Raw genomic sequence first — 25,555 nt, 5'->3', positions numbered from 1 at the left:
AACCTCCTAGCCCCGATCTTAGCAAAGCTCTTTAATGAAGGAGTACTACAGGACCATAATGATTGGACATGTCATGTCCAAGGTTTATGCATCAATACTTGATTCCGAGGTCATCAGTTTTGCGGAGTGTCAAGGACTTAGAGCAGCAAGACAGGCCGAATTCCGACGTGATCATGGAACCATGGACCATATTCTCACGCTCAGATGTATCATCAAGGCCAAGGCATGGAAGCAGAGGGTTTATTGTTACTTTGTGGATTTCCGCAAGGCATTTGACACGGTTCCGAGAGCCCGCCTCATACGGCGCCTACAAGACTTGGGTTATGACCAGGAGATCATTTGGGCTATCATGGCACTTTACGAGAGAGTTTCAAGAAGAGTCCGGACAGGATCTGGATGGACAGACGAGATCATGGGCACTATCGGGGTCAAACAAGGGTGTCCATTATCGCCTACCTTGTTTGACCTCTACATTGACGAGCTTGAGACAGTGATGTAGACACAGGGAGGGTAGGTTGCTCTCTTGCAAGCACGCTGATGCGGATATTGCTTTACGCAGATGACGTGCTCTCCTCAACAAAGGGGCTCCAAAGACACCTTAACAAACTATAGTCCTTTTGTGAGTCTCATGATTTGAAGGTCAACCTGGGTAAAACCAAGGCCATGATCTTCAATACATCTCGAGCCATCATGCGCCAGGAGCAGTTCACATTTGATGGGTCACCTATTGAGATAGTTTCATCATACACTTATCTTAGGGTTGTCTTTTCCGGACCCATCTTCACTATGAGACCCATGATGCAGGCACGCTTGAGCAGAGGGTATGCTTCATTGGCCAAACTAGAGAGGCAATGCTTCCGCTCGCACTTTCAGGATCCACGTACCAAGGGGTCGCGATGCAGACACGCTTGAGCAGAGGGTATGCTTCATTGGCCAGACTAGAGAGGCACTGCTTCCGCTCAACGAGGATGTACAGCAGCCCATGTTGGGAGCTAGACTTATCCGATACAGAGAGGAACCGTGTGGAGCGGCTACAGGTTCTCATGTTATCACGAATGATTCGTGGTAAGCCATCCGTTCCTCACTAGATCATTCAGGCTGAGTTTGGGTCACCTCCTTTACAGCTAGATACTGCATTTCAGGTCATCACGTACCCGTACCGAGTCAGGGAATATGGAGATTACACCTCTGGGCGTAGCAAGCTACCATGGCTAGCTCTGTCCTCTTTTATGGCACTTGCAACAGGAGGGGACCAGAGGTGTTGGTATGCACGCATGGTTTGAGCGACTAGGGCTCCACATGGATAGACTCCTCTCTTCCAGTACAGCATGGATGCTCCTCCGTTTTCTCCCCTCCTATCACACGAGGTCAACCAGGTTATCCGTGAGGATCTATTACAGCTACACACATTTCGGACCTGGTTGGGACCGAGTGAACTCCCAGTGAAGCTTAGCTTCTACAAAGTCACTTCTTACATATCACAACGGAGGGTTTCATTGACCCACCAGGATACACGCAGATTCACCTACCCCACTCGCTGAGGATCTCTCTTGGGCAGTTCCGGGTCTCTTCACACACACTTCATATCGAGAGTGGCAGAGCAGAGTGACTACACAGGGAGAGGCGCATATGCACACTATGTGACATGCAGGAGGTACAGACAGAGGAGCAAATCATCTTCAGGTGTCTTGTTTACTATGAGATCCGAGGGCGTTTCTACTGCCTCTTCAGAGATAGCTATGGGATTTTGACCCGATTCCTCTCCTACCCAGACCAGTAGTGTTTGACAGGTTTCATTCATGAGGTACTTAGACAACGCGAGAGGATACTCCGAGCACGGAGACAGGCCTTAGTTGATCCCTCTCAGAGCTCTATCACGGAGTTCTTTCAGCCAAATCACATGGATCCCCACGAGAAGGGCCTCCACATGACCGTGACACGGAGCCTGTGACCCGATAGCTCAGATAGAGGGTTGACACACAGATCACACTAAGGGACATCCCCTCCTTGTTTACAGTCGGAGCCCGACCGACGGGGGTCACAGTAGCCCTGGTTAGACGCAAAGCTACAGGTGGGCCTACACAGAGAGGACAAGTCAAGTACCAAGAGACGTGCCAAGACTGCAACTTTGAGTGACCGACAGCTCTCTATTGCCAACTTCATGCCTCCATTGCCTCATCCACCTTGATATCCTGCTGATGATGATGATAATGATGATGATGCTGAGATTGATATATAGTCGACCATCGACATGGCTATATTGTACTTAGGACTTAGTACTACCATTCTGCTTTTTTTTTTGGACTTTGCATTGGTGTGGATGCTTGTTTAGTAGCTCCACTACCACAGCTCATGGAGTCTACATTAAGGACTAGGAGTCTACATAGGGTATGGCATTGACGTATCCAACCCAACCCATGGTGCTGAGAGAAGCGGGAGAACCAACCCCTTTTCTAGCACCAGAGATTCAGGACACATGATGGGGGCACAGCACGATAGTGGTCCAACTAGTTCTTTCAGGACAGGGAGTCGACTCCCTTGCAAGCTAGAGGCACATGTGAGAGCCCTCTCTTATGTGAGGGGCAGGCAAGAGGATACTAGAGATTAATGTGCCATCCCAAAGATATATATATATCTACAAATATGTAGAGATATCTATATATATGTATATACATCCTAGAGGGAGCGTCTACATAGTGTCTCAGCCCCCCTATTGTAGTATGAGCATTCTCCAGGACACGGGTGCCCTTAAGGATATAATATATTCACAAAGCCCTTGGTGCCTTCTGCTCTATGCATTGCAAAGTGGGTCCCCAGGATTTTATGCAATTAGAGACAGAGGAAGAACCAGAGCTAGATGTGACCCTGGAGATGTTAAAGTGGCAACGGATCAGAGTAGTAAAGTGTCTAGGCAAGAGTTGGACCATTGACCCAGTGCCACTCATCGTGGGGCTTGCAAGATGTGTCGCCCTTTGGCACCTCTGACTATTGAAGGGTCGTCCGCATCGAGACGTTCAGTGGTCGAGAGAAGGATTTTGGCCCTCAAGAGTGGAACACTCAAATAGGATTATGGAGATCCCCTTCTTCTCGTACAATACACGCATTAGATGCCGTCTTTCACCTATCTCGACCTTCGAGAGAGAGAGCCTCTAGGCGGAGAAGCATGTGCCACAGGAGGTTATTTCTCATTGTGTTTATGGACCAACCTCTGATCACGGAAGATTTCATATTTCTTCTAGCCGGTGGCAATACGGATTGCCTATCGGCCCATGGTTGGAGCTGATGCATGTGGATGGGAGGTGCCTCCATTTTGTGAGGACAAAGACCTCAAGACGATTCCATATTGCCTGTGGAGCTACTCCGCATCGTAGAGGATATGGCAAGGGGCCCTTTAAATCATGGCTAGGTCGTAGAGGACCAAGGTGACTTCACCTGGGCATGGCAGCCTGGCTGACAAAGAGGGGCCACACCTTTACGATCGACATAGTTACGCCAGCCTACAGGATCTAGGGATAGAGAGTCGTCCAGATTGAGGTGTAGTACGTGACTCCTCCCTCTTGCCAACAAGCAATACCCTCTCCAGGGGACAATGTGTGGGAGTAGGAGACAATGTCCAACATCACAACCTGAAACTTCTAGGTTGCCCATTGCAATCTGGTGATGGGTAGCCAGTAGATTTTCCAACAACAGCCACCCTCGTTACCCTCTAGCAAGATATTATCTACACCTTGTGCGCCATATGGGAGCAAGGGGTAGTGGGATCAAGGGCAACCATCGAGAGACGTGCACGTTTCTGCAAGGCTTGATCTTCAGTTGTCTTACATGAAAGGCTTGATCTGCAGGTGTCTTCTAAACTTTTACAGAGTAAGGCATTCACTGGTTGTAAACTCCACCACCCTGGCTGTTAGCCGCTATTGCAGAGATTCCCTACAATGTGAGCTACGCTCTCCATCCAATAGGCTGGGCGATAGGCAGTTTTTGCTTCCACGAGTAGCGCCACACAGATAGCTGATTTTATGGTTGGTTGTGGCCTACGCGATAAGGAGGCCTTAGCATTGATGTTCTCCTTGAAAGGGAATTGCATCTATTGGAGTATTTCAATCGCATGCAATCCTTCCTCTCTCTCTCTTTCTCTCTCTCTCTCTCTCTCTCTCTCTCAAGTTTGCCCCAGTCCCGACCTCCATGCCCACATCTCCCTTGATACAGCAGTTGGGCTGTTGGGTAAAAAAGCACAAGTCGTAATCCTTCCTCCTTCCTCTCTTCTAGTACCATTGGTTTTTGCTGTTGCTTCTATTTCTGGTTCATATTTTTCATCAAAAGGTGTTATTATGTGATGCATCTTCGAAAATTCCTCCTCCAACCTTTTGGGCAGGCCTTATGAATGACAGAAGTCATTCATTTCTTTCAGTTATTTCAAGCATTACTAGAAAAAAAATTCTCTTAGGCTATGCCATGCATAGGAGGATGCATCTGTGCATTGGCTCAGTCAGTTCACTCGGACTAGTGTCTCTCTCGAAGTCAGATACTATTACCGCTCATGGTGGAGGACCTCACGTGTATTGTATGGTGTAGATACTTAAACTAAAGCTCCCATCCTACACCATGACAGAGAGCGTGCTCTATGGCGACAGGGCCATTCCCTTAGAGGGTGCCTAGAGACTGGTTCTGTCATTTTGTTGGAGTCTACGTCGTAAACCGGCCTCAACTGGAGACGAGATTGGGATGACCAGTCTTCGCGGGATCAAAGAACAAATGTGGTTGCAAGCGCCATGAACCTCTTTCTTTGCACGTTCATCGTTCAATTCATGAGTTCGAACGACTCTCACACCAAATCACCGCGCGCTTGACGCAACAAAGTGTGTGGAACGCGAAGTCTTTGAGGGTCTCCATCAAGAGCCTTGAGACTTCCAAGACTTGAAGAGCATTGTAGGCAACAGCAGGTATTACAACAAGTCCGTGATCTGGCCTTTTGTACCTTCTATGAATCGCAACCCAGCAAATCCGTAGGCGAAGAGATATCATGAAGCAAACAATGCGGGCTCACGAGGTGACCCGATCTTTCGCACAGCCCACTACGGTGTGTTAACATTCGCACATACAATCGTCATCTAGAAAATGCCCAACAATACGCAAAGTAGAGTCAAGAGGAACGGATCGACGACCAGGTTACTCGAATGACAAGGTACATTGCAGAAAGAGAGAGAGTAGGAAACAGGCATGGAAAAGGTAGAGCTAGGAAGGAGAAGCATTGCAGTGAACGGCAGGCAGATGGGTCGTTTCAACAAAATGCTGGGAGGAGGGGGGGGGGGGGGGCAGAAGCAACGAACCTTATTATCAGGCTTAGATTTGAGCTTGCGGAAGAGCAGATTCTTGTCGGGGAGATCCAGGGAAGCCATGGCTTGAAAGCAAAGAAGGGAAGGTTTAAAGATCTGGGAAGAAAGCAAAGTGGTGGAGGAGATCTAAGGGGAGAAGTGATGGAGAAGGAAGGTCCTTAAGGTTCCAAAGAGGATGATGAAAGAATGAAATGCATGCAAAGCCAGAGAGAAAAGTGTGGTTGGTGGGTTGCTGAATAAGTATCCAGTAGAGCGTTGTATTCAACGTATCAAATCAAACTTATTATTATTACTTTCCACTCTTTTGCCTCACCCCTCCTATTTATATATTTCTTATCATTGTCGGTGCTTACACCTCACTCACCCCTCACTCCGTCTTGGCATTTCCTTCATACATCCCCTCTTCTCTCACCCCCTCCACCCACATCATCCACCATCCGCCCCCGTTCTGTTATCACACCACCACCGCATCCATCTCCGTGCCGCTTTCGTACACTCACACCCCTGCCTCCTCATTTTTCCCACCCACCCAAAAAAAAAAAAAAAGCAGAGCATCCCAACACCATCCGCCACAGCAGTAGGAGACAACTACCGAACGACCAGTACGAAACGGCCTCCCTCAATCCCTCCAGATGGGGGAATCGGGCCGGAGCCGAACTTTTCGGTCGAAAAGTCCTCAGAATCTGGCTGGCAACCTCCAGTCGCCCGCCAAATTCCAAAGACTTTCCTCCTAAAAAAGTCCTCCCTCGGCCCCTCCCTTAATACGTTTGGGCCTTATAGTTGGAGGGAAATTGCTACTTTCCTTGGGAAGAAGGTCATTGAAAAGGTAGCTCACGTAGCAAGAAAGTGCTTCCAACCACAAGCCACTTGTCCCTATTACGACCGGAGCACTTTCCAGACCATCAAGAGTTAAAGGGAGGCAAAGAGACATCATGAAGCAAAGAATCATGTTAGCAATCACATCATGATGGGACCTAATTGCATTATCAAGTTTGGGCCTTACGTCATGGAGGGCAAAAAGGAGGGAAATAAGGATGACATTTTTCCATATTTTTGAGAGTTTTCTCTTGGTTCATGACATAACAATCCAAGGGAAAATGAGAGGGTGCTATAAAGAAATGTCACATCAATACTAGAGAAATGTCACAACAATGGTTCTTGGTTCAGTCATGCATAACAATCCAAGGGGAAATGAGATAGTGCTATAAAGAAATGTCGCATCAATACTAGAGAAATGTCACAACAATGGTTCTCAAAGCTACGGGAAATAGCACCATGAGCTCTAGAGATTGGTTGCTATTTCCCATGTTCCCCTTTATTTCCCCCATATTTCACCTGGTGCATTTGCACAAGGGAAACAGATATTTCCCCTCTTTTCGCCCTCCATAACATAAGGCCCTTGGTCTTTCATCCTCTCACATTTGTAACCTCTTGTATTACAGATTACCTTATTATGGTATACTTTGTTGTGTCATCTCCGTTGCCTCTCATATACTTTATCTCGTTCAATGTCTACTCTCGGGAAAATAGTCACCTAAAACTCAAGGTAGTGCTAGCTTATGTAATGTACTCGAAATTCAAATTCAAAGAAATGCAATTTTGAGACTGTCTCTCACCCTCAAATCCTATTCTAGACTACGTTCCATTAGTGGAGGTTCCCAAGAGTGGGTGAGTTGTGAAAAAAATAATTTAAAACTAAATTAAAATGAGAGTCGAAAAGGATCCACTACCCGTGGAACATGACTATACTTGATTGTGGGATGTCACATCCAATGTACAAGGTGGGATTCGAGTTGACATCGATGTGCAAGTTTAACACATTGGACCCACCTCAAGCAAGCTTGCAATTTTGTGACTCTATCTCACCCTCAAGTCCTATCTTGGACCACATTCCCTTGGGTGAGCGCTAGCTTAAAAGAGAGTGATATTAGCTATGTTATTTTCATTTGAAACAAACATGAAACATCTTGAGCATACAATGTCAAAGATGTTGTCCATTAGACGGACCAACGTGATTCTAGTGATTGCCCATCAAGTCAAAGAGATGCAACCTGATGTGAGAAGCCTGTGGGCATCAACTAATTGCAAGAAAAGGAGAGACTGCTTAAGCGAGGAAGTCATCATTGCAGTGGCATTGTTCTGGCACAATAACATGAGCGTTTCTTCAAACAAAAAGGACATATGTAGGCTATGGATTAGACACAAGCAATAAGTGGAGCACATCATACACATGCTTGACACAACATAGGTCAGTAGTCGAACTTCTAATGTTGTTTTTGGCTATCTTTTTTCCTTGCAAATCATTATGCTGGTACATTTTCATTTGCATCTTATAAAATTTTTGAGGGGGAGAGAGAGAGAGAGAGAGAGAGAGAGAGAGAGAGAGAGAGAGGCAATATTATTTTCCAAGCCCAGTGGTTCAAATAACAAGCATCGTGCTAGTTCTAGTTGGGTATCTATGTAAGTGTGATGCATCAAATGTGCTATGTATGCAGAGTGGTCTAAAGTCCCAATCCTAGCACATGAAAAGAAACCCCCAAACTAGTCATATATAGCAAATTGCTTGTGTTGCTAGTAATGAATCTTGACTGTGCATAACAATGATCAATCACTTGAGACTACATGATTTCATAACTAAGGGCCAATGCATAATTGGGAGTAGCCATTTTTTGTGAAGTTGAGGGTGATGATGGAGAGCCAATATTCATTTGCTAGTTTCACCCACCATTTTGGATGTGCCAGTTTGTAGAGGAAGATTATCTGTTGAATCCATGAGGCTATACTTGCTGGGGAGGCTTGCAAGTGAGAGAGAGGGAGCTGCTTGTCAGGAAGGGGAGAAATAGCTGTAGAAGCAAAAAAGGCCATTGGTTGCAACCAGTATGCCGGTTGTCTACTGTTATTGTGCTAGTTAATTTTCATTTGCATTTCATGAAATCTCAGGGGGTGGGGGTGGTTGATTGTGCACCCAAACCACAAACCACAAAACACAAAACACTACAGATATGGTGTTATTCTTATCATACCACAAGTACATTCCTTCAAGTATATACCAAAGACGTAAAGCTGCATATTGTCGTTTCAATTGAAAATAGGATAAAACCATAACATCAGAGATGTAGCCTAGGGTATGGAGTCCCCACACACCTTAAGGACTACTACATACCACCTAATCCTTGAATGAATGATTGGTGTGCGTAACGTTATTCAAGGATATTGATTTGAACTAAAAACCCTCCATCTGCTTATCATATCTCTCCCACTTGCCAATTCAAAGTTGGCATCATTGGACTCCAAACCAATGTGATCCCCACCTCTCTCACTATCATCTACATACTTAAGGCTTGCTCTCCTCGTCCTCATCATGATGTTGGTCTTCCCCCTCAATATCATGGAGAAGCTCTTCATTTGTCCCACTAAATCTCTTGACTCCAACATCTTGGCTAGTTGAAGTCCTCTTGCCTCCACTCTTATTAGAAAATGTAGCATTTCCTCGTCCTATTCCTCTAGAGGAAGAGTCTCTTTTGGTGCACTGCATCATGTATATACTTATGTTTGGCATGGTAATTCTCTCTCTCTCTCTCTCTCTCTCAATGTTGGGAGGACCAAATTTTTTATTAAATTATCTTAATCATTTGGTTGGACAAAGTTTATAAATACATCATTTGTCCTCTCCTTGAGGCAGTCAATAGAGCAAGCGAGCGACAATTAGTTGAGTGGTTGGAAAATCAAGCAAGCAAAGAAAGAATCTAAGTATTTCATAAAATAATTGCTTGAAGTATAAAGTATTCAAAAGGGTGGTTGTGTCACATTTCTTGAAATTGGGTAGTCTAAAGTTAGGACTATTGTAACATGACCCCATTTGCGTTTGGCAATTACCCCGGGGGGTATTTTTTAGTGGGAGGACTTACATGCTGTTTATGTGCGTGAGGGGATTTATAAAATAGCAACTTAATATAATTTATATATGTAGATTTATGAAGGATTGTCACAATTTTAAGATTGAAAATGTAAACATGTACAAGGGTTGTAAAAATGCAAGAATAGGGGTAATTTTTAACACATGCTTGCTTGCACATGCTTTATGGGTTTATGAAGAGTGATCCCAAGAGTGCAATCAAAAGGTAGAGGATGTTAAATTTTGGTGTGTTTTTTTGCCAAGTGTCTTCTTGCTCCCTATTATGGGGGAAACCTTGCTTCAAACTTGGTGCAAGAAATCGGACAGAATTTTAGAAATTCATATTCTGAGGCACACAATTTTTTTAGATGGTGCAAAAAGGCATGATATTTGTCTAAATCATGCCTTGTCATTTGATTTGATATGTAACATTATGCCATTTATCTTTGACAATCAAAAGATGCAGGGATGTTAAAAACTCATCTTTTGGCCAAAACAACCAAATGTTGACATCTTGCAAAGATATAGGGATGTGAAGATGTCTCCTTTTGGGCCAAAACAGGGAGCACGTTAACGCGCTCCCTGTTTTGGCCCAAAAGGAGACATTTTAACATCCTTGTATCTTTTGATTTACAAGTCCGAATGGTTCATGTTACATGTCAAATCAAATGGCAAGGCGTACTTTAGATGATTATCATATCTTTGTGCACCTTGTGCACCATCTAGTAAAATTTAATGCACCAAAATATGAATTTGTGGTCAATTTGTTGCATTGGTGAGATTAGTGGGAGGTAAGAATAAATCATTAGGGAAGGATATTTTTGTAGTAACAAAGAAACATGGGTTTTGTTCCAAGAGTGAACATAGTTAAAAAAGCTAAGCATTTACATATGCATGGAATCTAGATTAATCCATGTAAGGAGTCCTTGGAAACACCCCACTTGTGTGGAAGGTTGCATTGATGATCTCAATTACTCTAGTGGAAAGAGAGAACTTGATTGCAATAGGGTTTGTCTTTGATACAAACAATGACTTGGAAATTAAACATACAAACTGTCTCATGGATGATGTGAAATTAGTGTTAGTTATAATCCATGCAAGGAGTCCTTGGAAACACCCCACTTGTGTGGAAGGTTCCATTGATGATCTCAATTACTCTAGTGGAAAGAGAGAACTTAATTGCAGTAGGGTTTGTCTTTGATACAAACAATGACTTGGAAATTAACAATTGATTCCTATAGCTCCCATAACACTACATTGGTTTCCTCAATGTTCTCTTGCACTTGCTCTATCATGCCATTGTCTTTGTCAATGCTCAATGCATTCACCATATTGGAAAGGTGTTTCAAAGGTTGTCCTTTTTTGCCTTCTGATTGTTGAGGGTTGTCGGCATGGACATCAGCTCCCTCTTTGCATTCTCTGCCTACATTAGAGTGTTTTAGCTATTACTTCAGGGACTTGATGCACTCCTCTACTTTTCTTCTCTACCTCATGTTTTATAGCCAACTCTTTAGCTTTATTTGCCTTTGCTTTAGTCCCCTCAACTTGTAGCCGTGCTTGTAATTCTCTTGTGTATGCTACATCTACCTCCTCAAATTCTTGTGCCTTAACTTTAGCATTCTCCTTGAGATTCACTCAAATAGTACATTTGGGTGTTCTTCATCAACTCTCCTCTGTACCTTCCTCATCTCCTCATCAACTTTGTGTAGGTGAGTCAAGAGGACATTGCCCAGCAAATGCATTGCAATCTCATTGGCTTGAGGTGATAGTGGAGACTTGCACTCAAAATGATTCTTTAAGTTGGTTAATAGGATTTTGGTGGTCACCTTTGAATAGGGGACTTGAGCTCCATGCAGCTGCTCTATTGTTGCTGCTTGAATATGCTAGTACTTTTGTAGTCTCTTAAGTACCAAAAATAAATGCTTGTTCTCTTTAGTTCTTTCTAAACTTATTCTTGCAAGGTCAAAACGTTGACTCCATTATGTTGCTAACTATGCAAGGGGAATTCCTCAATGAGGTCTTGTTTCTCCCATGGACATCTAAGAAACCAGCCTACAGTCTACCTCTAGGGACTTTGAGCATGTCCTCAACAATCTTTGTGTTGGTGTGGATTGTAGCTCCCCCACATACAATGTATTTCTCCTTCATGTTCACTTGCCTCAGACGTCTCAAAAAGCTATTGATCAAGAGATCAATGGATGCATAAGAGGTCATGATTGCAAGACTAGCTAGAGCAATGGAACCAATAGATGTCACTGAGGAGCTGGTTGGAGGGTATCGGACCTCGAAATGTGGCTCTAAGGCTTACATGAGTAGTACAAGGAACAAAAGTTGCAAGGAGAAGGCTTTCAAGGTTCAAGGACTACAAGAAGGAATTAGGAGTGCAAGGAATAAGTAGGAGAGGATGCAAGGCTTGCAAGGAGTGTGCATCTCTAGTTCTATCTACCATAGTGGAGGGACGCAAGGCTTGCAAGACGCAGGGGTTGCAAGGATTGTAGGGAGAAGACATGTGAGGTGCAAAGGGGTTTGGGGCTTGATGGTGCATCTCTAATTTTACCCACTGTAGTGGAGGAAATTGGCATTCAATTACAACCATTGAGCTTGCATGATGGCCACAAAAATTGGCATTCAATTACAACCATTGAGCTTGCATGATGGCCACAAAATTTGGCTTAATTGAAAAAAATGGCTTAATTAGAGGATGTGTACACTTATAATAGTGATGGTGGAAATCATCCACCATGCTGGCAATACTGCGTGGTCTAATGTAGAGATTTCATTTTATATGCTCAATTGATTTTCATGCTAGAGAAAATCAGCCACCATGCTGGCATTCATAGGATTAATTGGTACATGGACACTTATAATAATGATGGTGGAAAGTAGCCACCATGCTGGCACTACCAATTACTACTAGTTAGTGATCACTTGCATGACTTCTAACTATTCCCACTACCAGAATTAGTTATTGAGCACTAGTTTTAGTGAAGACCCTTATAACCCTTGTAACTTATGTTATCTTCAACTTCACAGATTTGGTTATGTAACGTAACATAATGATAGTTGGAAAAATGATAGAGTGGAGAGCACCATCTAGATAAAATGATGGTGTGGTGAGAATTAAGCGGCAACTACATTGAGTTTGCTTAGGATTAAATGGATGATGTAATTGTGCTTCCTTTTAGCCCCATCGGGCTTGCAACTATTTAAATAGCCACCGGGCTTCTACAACCACCTAGCTTGCATGATGGGACGACCATCTAATACTACTAATATGTCCATTGAAGTCTGCAAACACACTTCAAAGCGCATTCAAGGTTTTGCCCTTTCCCCCCTTCAAAACAAAGTGCCACATTGGATTCTTATAATGCCCTTTAATTAGGCAACCAGTTTGAAAGTCATATCTTAAATATTGATTACTAGCATTGGGTAATATATCCAAAAAGGGCTTACCAAAGATGTTTGTTGGTGATGAAGAAGCTGAAGGGGTCAATAGTGTTTAGCCAAAGGATATCATCACAGCAGTAAAAATAATGTTGTCTCCTTAGCCATGGCAAGAGTGGTATTATGAAAGGAGAAATGGGTAGCATATCAATTATGTAAGAGACTACAAGCCACTCTTCTATATGGAAGAAAATGATGGGTACATGACTAACTTATAAGTCTATAATGGATGTTATAGTCGATGAGAGTTAAGAGTAGTAGTATGAGAATAGTAAATAGAAAAGCCATAGCTAGAAGTAAGTGAAGAAAGGACTAGATGTAGTAGCCATGTAGCAAATATGGAAAGCTAGACAGTGTATGAATAATGTAGAAGGCTCATGATTAACATGGATGCCTATGCGAATAGGCTTAGAGTAGTATGTTAGCGTGTTTTCGAGAAGCTTCCCAAACTTTTAAACATTCATCCCAAAAAAATAGTAGCATGGGGCATAAAAGTAGTTTGCTGAAGGACCAAAAGCCCCAAAATAATATTACATTATACTGGGACGTTTAATAGAAAAGATCCAAATCTTGATATCAAGCCTTAAAAGATGGGGTAGAGGCAATTCCATAATACACAAAATGTTACTAAATGCAGTGATGTGTGTGTGTGTGTGTACATGTTCACGTGTGTGTGTGTGTGTGCGTGCATGCATGTCAATGCATGGATGTGTGCATATTCTATTGTTACTATGTTTGCTAGAGTGTACCATGTCTAGGTCTTGTTTTTTTTGTTGTAGTATGAGGTGTCAAATCTAAAATGGCTAGGTGGTTTGAGTTAGTAAGGTGAAGTGTAGTAAGAATAGGTTAAATTTTCATTACATGAGAATTTCTTTTCGAAAGAGCATTGTAAATAGTTTTCTTGCAACAACGATTGAGACTTTCTTTAACTTCAATAATTGACTCTTCCCCATTTACTATGCTGGTTGATGGCTTCTATTGCCTTAACATTGAAGCAAGCTAGAAGAATGTCACATATAGAAGATTAAAGCTCAAATGTGTAACACTCCTAGTTATCTCTTGCCTCCCTCATACATCTATTATTCTATTATTTGTCTCTTATTGGGTCCTCTCTTTACCCCATTACCAGCTCCTTGCTACCTAGTGTCCTCTCCATCTCTGCCATCTACATCCTACATGTGTGACATGCAAGTCAGAGGAAGCAATTTAATGTGGGTAAAATGTGAAGTTGAGTAAAAGTGACAAAGTGCAACGGGAAATGGTTTGTAATCAGAGCATCAACAAGACAATTTTAGACCAATTCATGTATGTATTTAGAATGTGAACCCCAAAGCATCCCTTTTCATCCTATTACCAACAGCTTCTCCACTTTACATGACATAATGCAATATAAGAAAACATTTGATGCATGTATGAAACCAAATGTAAATTCTTTAATCATGTTTCCAAAATCATAGTCAAATCCATTCTTTAAAATATTATCAAATAGTAGCAAAAATACACATTTTCATCAAAATAAACTTATCATGCAGCACTGCCTTGCCTTGCCACATACTTTGTTGGGGGTAAGAGATTATTTTCACTTTGCTAGCCTTCGCCCACTTGCTCATTGTTTGTTTTGGTTCGCTTACTTTCTTGGTTTGTGGTTAAAACATTCACTTTTGGCCTTAGTTGTTGGCCTTAGTTGAATCTAGGAAATGTCCATTCTACAACAGTTGCCCTATGTCTTCTTCATCCTCATGACTTGGATCTCCCTTTTTTGCTCGTGGAACTAGTGACAGTGTTGTATATCCACCAAGGTATCAAGGAGTCACCACACTCATAGAGGAGTTTATAAATCAATGTTGCTTTATGCTCCAAGAAGTAATGCATCATGTAGGATATGTCATTCCCCATGTTGAGGCCCACAATCAAGTCGTGTTTCTTTCGAGTCTTGGAGTAATGAAAGGCTAGCAAGAGTTTCTAGCAGAGTGGTGCAATGATTCATTGTCACCTCCTAAATCTTCTCTGCCTTCTCAAGCTGCACGTGCCATGCTTGCTCAATATTGATGGGACTGGTTAAGGAGATGAGCTAATGAGTTTGGGCTCTGCTCCCTTACAACTAGTTCATTGCATTCATGATTGGGACTTGGACTCTAGTTTGATGGGTTACTCCTTGGGGACATAGGCTCTTTGCTACTTATGCATCTCTTTGATCCATTGACACTCATCTTCATAGATTGCTTGGGGCTCTACTTTGTGGCTTGCTTGCTTCTCTCCTTCTTAGGCTACTTGGTGCTCTGCTTCATGGGCCACTTGGTTTTATGATTCTTGGCCCTTTGCTTCTCATGACCCTTACCTTCCTCCAGTTTTGTCCTTGGAATTTTCACTATGAGGGTTGATGTTCTCAGGGTTATAGAAGATGAGGTTCCAATTGCATCTAAACTACCTTCACTTTTAGGTCTCCATCCTACTTTGGCTTGGATTTCTTAGGGTCTTGTAGCCAAGTAAACAGCTATAGAAGTTCTTCAATTTGATGCTATAGCTTGTTCCTTTGCCATCAAAAATTTAAAGCACATTGGAGCCTTTGTTCTGAGTTGAGCCTAGACTTTGGTGCAATTAATCATTGATACCAATACATTGTTTTGGGCCTACTTACATTGTGCTTCAAGGATGCCAAATCAAGTTCATAGTTTGCCGTTTTCCTTGTTTACCCAATTGCTATGGGTCTTTTCATGCTTTTCTTAACTTCCTATGATTATTCCAGTGCTTGATCTTTTTTATCACTTCCTACAATGCCATTGGTTCTTGCTTTGCTTCATTAGGTTCATGAATGGTTGCCACTTGTTGCTCGATGGCCTTCACTACCTTAGCTTGCCATAGTTTTTGATCCTCACGTGATGTTGCCCACAAGGAATCATCTTCTTCTTCTAGTATTTGCACTCTATATTTAGCAATTCCTTGTGGTAGAAATTTCCCACTAAATAACACATTAGGCTCATTGCATACCGAACCCTCCAAACATAAGAATCAAAATATTGGTTGAGCTTCCCTTATGCACACGTATTGACATCATTTTGTACTAGGGGGTCATGGGTACTTTGTGGGTAGCCATTCATTCACGGGGTATAGTGTCATGGGCCATGCTTCAACGGTTAGTGGCTCCTCCAATGGACATCTATGGTGTAGTTTTGTTGTTTAGGCTCAACTAGTCCCTTCTCTTGTACTCTAACTTCATCTTCTTGGGTCATTCCTTTACTAGTTGTGCCTTTCTATTTCATTGCTCTTCATTCCTCATTTTGGCCGATGGTGTGGCCACTCCTTCATTTCTTCTCCTTGGTGTTCCCCTAGAACAAATAGTCCAAGACATTTGTTGGTGGGGCTGGTGCCTAACTTTTGATCTCCTCTAAGCTTCTTGCTAGTAGCTAGAGGTGCACACCACACATCATGACTTTTGCCACCCTAATTTGATCCTCGCTACTTGATTATTGATTTGTGAAGTCATCATCTTTGCCAAGTTGACTTGCACTCCTCCTATTGCCTCAAATTCCTTTTGTACCAACATTCATTGTACACATATCCAACACCTTTAATTGGACTCATTCTAAGAAAAATCTATAGAAGTTGTTTTCTTCCTTGTTCCTTGTTTTTCTCATGACATAACCTTGCCCCTATAGTCATGTGTCTTCATTCAAGAGCACATTGCAGTCAGATGTGGTAGTAACAAACTCATAATTTGTATTAGGTAGTCAGAATGCCTTTGCTACCTCCACTTTGGTATTGTGACAGTGGACCCATTTGCTCAAAATATCTTTGCCTCTAACCATTGTAGGAGTTGATTTCCTTAATGGTGATGCTCCAGTCAAAGGCCTCATTCCATGGCAATTCATGAAAGTTGTTGAGGCTAGTCCAAGTGGAGTAGATTAAGCGAAGTCACATGCCATTGGTTAATAGGGGTGTATTGAGTTCAAGTCCCTTTAGCTTTTTGGGATTTGTCTTCTTTGGAGTGGGATATTTCTCGAGTCACCTTTTCACTTTGAAGGTTAGTTTGCTGCCATTCATTGTGAGGGTTGAGAATTGGAGATTTTGGTTAGGGGATGTTTGTGGAGGTAAGAGAGTTCTAATTGCTTAGACCTTGAATGAGAAAAGTCAGGTCCTCTTCCTTGGAGGGTTTATAGTTTAGGTGTTTAGGGTTTGTCACACCAATGGCCTATCACTTGTCAGATCACCACCATCTTGTCACCTCTCCTTTCCATCATTAGGTCCTCCTGCATGGAATTGTCACCATTTAAGGCTATACTTATATGAGAGTTTGTTGGCTTTTTTCCTCGTCATGATCCCCATTAAGGGCCCTATAAAATCTTGATTTAACATGTAGCACGGATCTTTTGGATTGATCCACATGGAATGGAACTTTGGGATATCTTGAGTGAAGTCTACATGAACAAACTCCACCTATGACCAAAATAGTTTGATTTTCATTCCATTGATACTCTTTTTGCAATTATTTTCCTTTCAGATCCTCCAACATGACGGCCCCATTTTCAAAGAATTTTTTGATTTGGTATTGGCCTACCCACACCTAATGTAAGTTTTGCTTCATTGCTCTTATAATATAAGCATGCTATCTTTGAGTGTTGGCTTCTTGATGTGGTAGTCATGCCACGCCTATCTTCTCCATTGGATTATGCTTTGCATCTAGGATGCCCTCATTTTGACTATTGAGTTTTGTCCATCCAATCAATACTAGAGGGATTCTTCCAACCAACCTTAGGATTAGCATATGATATTCCATTGGTATGACAACTTTGATATCAAATTCCAGATAGAATGTAGTGTGATTTGATGTGGCCTTGAAGGTTGTTTGGTAGGCCCCTAGTGTTTGTAGCTTCTGATACCAATCATTTTAGTGCTCATTCACCATCTTGTGCAGAATAGTTTTGAGCACCTTGTTTGTTGCTTTGGCTTGGACCATTTGCACATGGATGGTATGTTTTTGGTTTCTTTTTCAAAATAAGCAATTACTTTATTATGACATTATGATCAACTTGATGAAGTGAACCCCTTGGTTAGACATTCTCTCAATGGGGGAAACTTGAATCTATAGATGACATGCTTGTAATGGCATTTGGTCTTGGAGGTTGGCCTTCCAATTTGTCAACACACATCACAGTTTTGGTAATGTTTTGCAACACTTGCATAGTTGGTTCTCCACTGTAATCTCCACTGTAATCCTACATTAGGATTTTTCATACCATGAACTGTTGGGAAAATGATCATTGGCTATGCATTGAAGGGAAAGGTGCCTATTCAAAGGACCAAGTCCCCTCCTTTTTGGTATAAATAGCCACCTATGAGTGACTACTTATGGTATTTGAGGGCAATACTTGTACTTCAATTAGGTAACATCACCATCAAGAGATGTTGGATGAGCTTCATGCTTGTCTTTGTACATTGAGACATAAAGCGGCTAGCATCAAGGAGACTCTCATCAATCACTTTGTTGCATTTATTATAATTAGTTTGAGACAAGTGATTAGCTCCACAATGTGATGAACTAGGTTTGTGGATGATCTTGAGCATCCACTAGATCACTCATGGCTTCATGATCATTCAGTTTGATAAGCTAGAGCAATGCTTGATGATCCACATAGAAGACATATGGATTGCTGAATAGATAGTGCCAAACTTTAGGAGACTATACACCATCCCCAATGCTTCTCATTCATGCCTCTAGTAGTTCACCTTCATCGATGATAAATTTTGGCTTACATAGTAGATAAGGAAATGCAAGTTCCCTTTGCGTTAAGCCAAGATGGACCCAATCGCCTTCCTCGATGCATCCACATGCACATGGAAGATTACATTCCAATCTAGATTTGGAAAGATTTGGGGCTTTATCACCATTCCTTGCATGATTTGGAAGGCTTCACTTTGTGCTTTGCTTCGTTCAAACTTCATATCTGCTCATGTTAGAGCTGATGGAGTGGTCGGATTGCTCCCACAAACTTTTGATGAAGCATCAATTAGAAGCTAAGGACACCCACAAATGACCATACATTCTTGATAGTTTGGATCCTTTATCTTTGGATGGCATCAATCATGGATTTTTTGCCCATGATGCTCTTATTGGAGATTGTGTAACTTAGCAACACCTGACTGAGAGCATGTATAAAATACATACTTGTATTGATTGAGGGAAATTTACATCTCCCTAACTTTTAAAACACCTTTTATAGACATTCTGAGTGTGCTTGCTTTGTATTGAAGATTGATAAATCATCCAACAGTATCATGAGGTATTTATCAATGTACTCTTGGAAGGTTTCCACCAAATAATATCACTTTAATTGAGTATGCCCCCCCCCATGTGATGAACGATGTGGTCCTTCCTTGGTATTCTTGAGCTAACATTCTTTGATTGTATACACTGTATCCATCCATGAACAAATACATCTTATCCCTTGCTACCTTGTCCAGGATGATATTCATGAACAATAACAAGAATGGGTCTCCGATGGTATGATCATTTAGCTTTTGGTGGTCAACATGCAGGCTTGAAGTTTGCCATTTTATATAATGATGAGATTGGAAAGAACCACTTGTGTCATTTGACTTGGTAGATGAATCATGCCTTGAAAAGTTAGTTAATCTTCACCTTCACCAACTTGGCATAGTTATGGTTCATGTGGTATAGTTGCTACCAAATGGGTTTTGCATTTGGAATGAGAGGGATTTGAGCTCAGTGGAAATTGCTTCAAATTTGTGTATTCCCAAGTGAATACATCTTATAATCCCTAAAGAGTACTTCAATTTTCTTGAGAAATAGTTGGGAAGCTCTTCATTGATTTGTATCAACTCTAGTGCTTCACGTGATCCCATATTGATTTCTCTAATTGCTTGACCTTTGGTGATTTGTCTACTGCCCACTAGTTCTTGGTTTGTTGGTTGTTCTTGGACTTCTCTATGTCCTTCTTGATCTTTAGTAAAACCTTTTGAAAGACCATGTGGAGATATTTAGCCTTTGTTATCCTTCTGGGTGCTATCTATTTTGCATCAATTGGTTGTTGTGATGGGTACTGTTATTGCATAACCACCAAGAGGGTTAGCAGCAGTAGTGACACTGTGAGGGGTGTGCATGGGTAGGTTAGTCACAATGGTTGGCGATTCAGGCCTTCAAGCGGTTTGGATCTTCAACGGCGATCTCTAACTGATAGTTGGTTCTTGCACACATGCTATTGCTAGCATTCCATCTCTGTTCTTTCCATGATATATGAGCTCTTGCTCCGAGATGTACAGAGTTATGTAGTATTGTGTGATCATGTTATTGTGTTCTCTATATTTTCCAGTAGATGCTGCGCTGTTTGTTCATTCGTATTTCCCCATAGCATCTGCGTTGTATTATGATGCTACACATTAGCTATCACGATGCACATTCGTACTATGCACGAAAGGAATTCACGATCTGGCGAGTAACCTACTTTTGGTAAGGTGTTTTTGAGCTTAAGTTGTCCTCTCCCTACTGCAATTGCGGAGGCATGTCACATGGAAGGTTGCGGGCATCGGCACACACTCATGTAGAGGTGCAGGAGAAGATTGCAGCAGTGAGGAGTCACATTTGCAAATTTCAAGATGAGCTCCATCGGATGCGGACATACCCACTACACCCTACTTATGGTAGGGCAAGTGCATAAATTCTCATGAATAACATGATCCGGTGGTCTTGGGAGCGCATTTTGAACTTGCTATCTTCATAGTACGCATGCATGCGAACACGTTCTCAGGGTCCTCCTGATCCTTTGACACCAACGACATGGTTACAATGAAGGAGGAGTGACCCCGAGCATGTACACGATATGTATCAGGGAACGCCTTCACATTCACACTCACCGCCTCGACTGTGCTCAGGGTTGTGGGTACGAGTTTCATTGGATGGATGCAGGGTGTTGAGTGCATCCTCGTCTTCGACAGTAGTTTCAGCTACTTCGCGCAACCTCTTTGGTCAGGGAGGGCCATCCAGAAGAGGAGCACCAAACATTCCACCCATTGGAGGCAGAGGGATGGTGGGTCAAGTCAAGTATGCGAAGCTTTTGGGGAAGCAATCCGATGACTCGGATGCTCATGTCCGACAGTTCGATAAGGTGTATGCAGTCAACAACCCACCACCCGTGGTACCACTCTAATAGGAGGCAGTGTTCGAATCAACCTTGGTAGGCAAGGCATCAAGATGGCTTGCAGAGTATGCAGTGTGTTGAGATATCGAGCTCTACTCGTGATATGCCAGGGTGACCATTGTGCACTTATGTCACCGACTTGTTAGCTGCAGATGCGGTTGGTACACCGCCCATGAATAATAGCTGGATGACAGCTATCCTTATGTACTCTAGTTCGTGGCTCAGTTAGTATGCCACCTTAGTTAGCTGAGTTTGGTTGAGACCCACATATAGGGTTCTTCTATTTCTTTGTACTAGAGTTCTTTTGGCTTTCACAACTAAGAAGAGAAAAACTGTTTTTATGTGTCTAAACAAAGCGTGTGAGTGCACGTGACCTAGTAGCTAGGTAGGGACTAACTATATGTTTTTTTTGTTTTGCTAGGATTTCATAGGGCAGCTAGAACTCATGCATCACTTCTAAGCCCTAGGTTAAAATCGATTGATGCTACCTATATGTGCAAAGATGTACATATGCAAGTGAGTGCTCGTGATACAATCTAATCCTAACAAAGGAAGACTTGGTTTCCCAAATCTTCATTTTTGTTGGGGATGGCTTGCATGTTGAAGTAGTAGCGCTTCAGTCGTCTCCCAGTTATTATTGTGTTGAATTGGACTCCATCTAATGTTTCTAGCAGTATAGCTCCAATGGGATTCATCTTTCTTACTCGGTAGGGTCCTTGACCTAGATACTTCAGTTTCCCCTTGTGTACTTTGGCATTGTATAACAGGACCAAGTCACGTTCCTTGATGTCTTTAGCTTTAAGATTTCTGTTAAACCATGCCTTTCTTTTGCGTTTTTCTGTTGTCATGGCATGGTAGGTGACTAGTCTTGTTTTTTTATGCTTCTCCAACTGATAGAGTCTTTCTTTCAAGGATTCATGGTCTCCCATGTGTTCCTGTACTGCTATGCGTAGGCTTGGTATTACAAATTCTAGTGGGACCACAGCTTCAAGGCCGTACACCAATTGAAAAGGCGTGTTCCCTGTATTGACCTTGAGTGTGGTTCTGTATGCCCATAAGGCTGCATTTAGTTTCTTTGCCCAATTAGAATGCTGTGGTTCTACTACCTTGGTGAGGATAATTCATATTATTTTGTTGGTGGATTCGGCCTGTGTCCATTCCCTTTGGGGTAGTAGGGTGTGCTTTTTCTATGGATTGCCATAAAGCCAAACAAGAGTTCTTGGATTACCTCATTGACAAAATGTGTGCCTCTATCCGACACAATTTCAATGGGGCATCCGAATCGGGTGATCACATTTTCACATAAGAATCTTGCTATGCTTTTGGCATCTGCCTTTTTGACTGCTTTAGCTTCAGCCCATTTTGTAAAGTAATCAGTGGCCACACAATGATGTAGCGTGCCTGTGTTCCTTTTGCTGCTAGATGGATGGGACCCACATAGTCAATCCCCCATTTTTCAAATGGAATAGCATCTATTTGAAATAGTGTGGCATTTGGTAAGTCGTCTTCTAGTCAGTGGCTTCTTCTCCTGACTTGACACGAAACATGTGATCGGAAATGTAGTGTTGGGCACCTTTGCGGACCACTATTTTGAAGTTGAATTCTTGAAGCAAGAGGAGCCATCTGGTTATTCTTCCTATTGTACACGGACGGTTCACAAGATAAAGCAATTCTTGATGGTCGGTGTAGAAGACAAAATCATTTGCCACTAGATAGTGCCGAAATTTCTTTACACTATACACCATTGCTAGGGCTTCTCTTTCTGTGGTAGTATAGTTGATCTCTGCATCATTGAGTTGTTGATTGGCGAAGTAGAATGGGTAGTCTTTCTTATGTTCACCAGGTTGACAAAGCACACTCCCAATTGCATACTTGGATCCATTAGTATGAACATGAAAATCAATATCCCAATTGGGAGATATAAGGATGGGTGTTGTGATTAGCCACCACTTTAAAAGCTCAAAGGCTTGGTTGCACTCATCTGTCCATAAGAATTCCACTAATAATTTGTAAAGTGGTCTAGCTATCATGGCATACTGCAATATAAATCTTCTATAATAGCCGGCATGTCTCATAAAGACCTATACACCTTTGGAATTTGTAGGAGGAGGTAATTCCATGATGATTTTGATTTTGTCCATGTCAGTTTTTGCAATCCCATGTTGAGAGATGATGTGTCCCAAAATGACTCCGTGGGTGACCATGAACTGGCATTTTGTTGGATTTAGGGAGATGCCATACTCCTTGCATTTGATTAGTACTGCTTTAAGACATTTGAAGTGGTTTTTTTTGTTTGAATGGATGCACAAATCATCCAAGAACACTTGTAAAAACTTATTCAGAAATGACTTGAAAGTTGTGAACATGACTCACTGGAATGTGGCTGGGGCATTTACTAAGGTCGAATGGCATGTCTCTATATGCAAAATACCCCATTCTGTAGCAAATGCTATTTTTGATTGGTCTTTAGGAGCAGTTTGCACTTGGTTATAGCCACTGAAGCCATCCAAGAAGCTATATATTTCTGAACCTGCCACCTTTTCCAACATTGTTTCTATTAAGGGTAGAGGATAGTGATCCCTAATTGTGACGGCATTCACATTTTTTAAGTTTACGCATATTCTAAGCTTCTTGTTGCGTTTAGGCACAATGACGATGGGTGAAACCCAATCAGTGTGCTCTATCTCGTAGATGAATCTGGCATCTAGGAGTTTTTCCAGCTCGTCATAAACCATGGTGCCATACTTAGGATTTGTGCGATAAGGTCCACATACCTTAGGGTGAGCACCTTCCCTTATAGGTATCATGTGTACTACCACTTCTGGTGAAATTCCTTTCATCTCTTTGTATGACCATGCTAGGTAGTCACGGTATTCCATTAGGAGTGCTTTGAGTTTGGTTTCATCTTCTTGTCGAAGCTGTTTCCCAATGAAAACCAAATTTTCTTCCTCCCCTTCAAGGGCGAGGTCTATTGTGTGTGTTTTTGCTGGTCCCTCATAGATTGGAGTTTCTCCAATGCTATCGGTTTCTTGAACTTTAGATTCTCTTAGTGGTCTTGGCATTGCTATTGGTGCACTATCACTTGTGTAATTCTTGAAGTATTCCGACACTTCTCGAAGATCGACCTCTGATGGTATTGAACTAGCCTGACATGTGCCATGTGTATTGGGTGGCATAGTTTTATTCACCAATTTGTTAGGCTCTTTTTGACTTTCTTTTTCTGAAGTCTCTTGATCGAGCTTCATCTGCACATGTGGCTTATATTTTCGAAACTTCTTATGTTGGGAAATGTGGGGTAACTTTTCCATTGGTAAGGTGTTTCCAAGTAAGGACTCATTTGCTGCGCATACTCCTTCCAGTCCCTAAGGGGACCATTCTAGAGGCGGTGGATCTGATTTTGAGGGATCTGGCTTTGCAAGAAACAATTCGACGATCCTTGTTTAGACTCGTTCGAATTCATTGAAGTGGTCAGCCTTGGCTTTTTTACATTCTCCTCCTTCAGCTTTCTTGCGGGATCTTCTGCTATTATTCAACTTTGGAGGTTCAATTTTTGGAAGCTTGACTGCCATTAGGGCATGCAGAATGGTTGTGTCATTGTCCTAGAATTGATCTTCAATTTCAACATTCTCAACCTCACTTTCAAGGTCCCAAGGAAAATCTGAGTCATCATTGGTATGGGTACCTTCTTCAGGTTCATTATCCCACTCGAGGTCAGCCATAAAGAATGGCATCTCTAGATTGATTGGTTCTTCATGTGTGAGTGGAGGATCTACTTGTTGCACCTTAGCATCTATCTGTGAGAAGATGGGGTCTAATGAATGGTAGTTGTCGATGGTTGCCAATGTTTGCATACAGTTGTTGACATTGCTTTGTGAATCGCCCGCTATGGCATGCTGTTGCAGGGGAGTTGATTTGGTTGAGATTGTCATTGAAGATGTGTCATCCAATGCTCTAGGCACAATTGGTTTTATAGCTCCTAACCCCGCATTCACCCTCACTGTGGTGTCGCGATTTTGGATTATCAGTCTATCAGTTCCCTAGTCATGGAGGACTGATGCTTCCCATAACCAAGGATGTCCCAGTAAGATTTGATAGGATTTTTTGGGGAGATCCAAGATTGTGAATTTAAGGGAAAAGCGGACTCCTGCGACCTTTGTGGACATGCCATTCACTATTCCCAAGGGTTCAGCCCGTGAATCATTAGCAAGGCATATGTTGAAATTAGCCTTTTGCATTGGTGGGAGACCCCATTCTTCATAGAGCTCCTTTGATAGGACATTTACACCTGCTCCACCATTTACTATGGCTTGGACTTCATTATATGCCTTGTGGATCAAAGGCACAGTAATGTTGCATATGTCATCTCTCTCACCCATCTGCACATGGATATCTTTGATGTCGTTCATAGGTGGAGAGGGATTTGCGAGTTCAATCCATCCTTTGAAACTCTCCCAGAGATTGGGACAATTTTGTAGGAGGATTCCGATGGGAATTGACACAGGGCAACTCAGGATGCTAGAGAGTGCGGCTCCTTCAATTGATGTGGCAGGACATTATGTTGTGGAGTCTATTGTTGGAACAGAGGCTCGAGTACAATATCAATACTTTGTGGGGCCAAGTCATGGATTGGGTCTTGAGCTTGTTTCTTAGCTTCAAATTGAGCTTGTTTCTCAGCCTCAAATTGAGCTTGTTCCTTTTGTAACCATTGTTGAAGTGCCTGAAAACGAGCC

The 25,555-nt window shown here is 42.3% G+C and overlaps 1 protein-coding gene across 1 annotated transcript in view; it reads right to left on the bottom strand.

Annotated features, from left to right (window-relative positions):
* LOC147889298 (putative ADP-ribosylation factor GTPase-activating protein AGD8) overlaps nucleotides 1–5,534 on the bottom strand; it is a 60,160-nt gene extending 54,626 nt beyond the window's left edge. The window contains exon 1 of the mRNA XM_087391494.1: nucleotides 5,328–5,534. Coding sequence (XP_087247620.1) covers nucleotides 5,328–5,396 — 69 coding nt within the window. The 5' untranslated portion in view covers nucleotides 5,397–5,534. The remainder of the gene's footprint in view (nucleotides 1–5,327) is intronic.
* Between the last annotated feature and the right edge of the window lie 20,021 nt (nucleotides 5,535–25,555).

The sequence above is a fragment of the Dipteris shenzhenensis genome, chromosome 20 (genome assembly GCF_047967505.1).
Source record: "Dipteris shenzhenensis isolate YYH24624 ecotype China chromosome 20, Dip_SZ_1.0, whole genome shotgun sequence".
Classification (NCBI taxonomy): Eukaryota; Viridiplantae; Streptophyta; class Polypodiopsida; order Gleicheniales; family Dipteridaceae; genus Dipteris; species Dipteris shenzhenensis.
The sequence above is the reverse complement of the archived record's forward strand: the minus strand, read 5'-3'. Positions and strand labels throughout refer to the sequence as shown.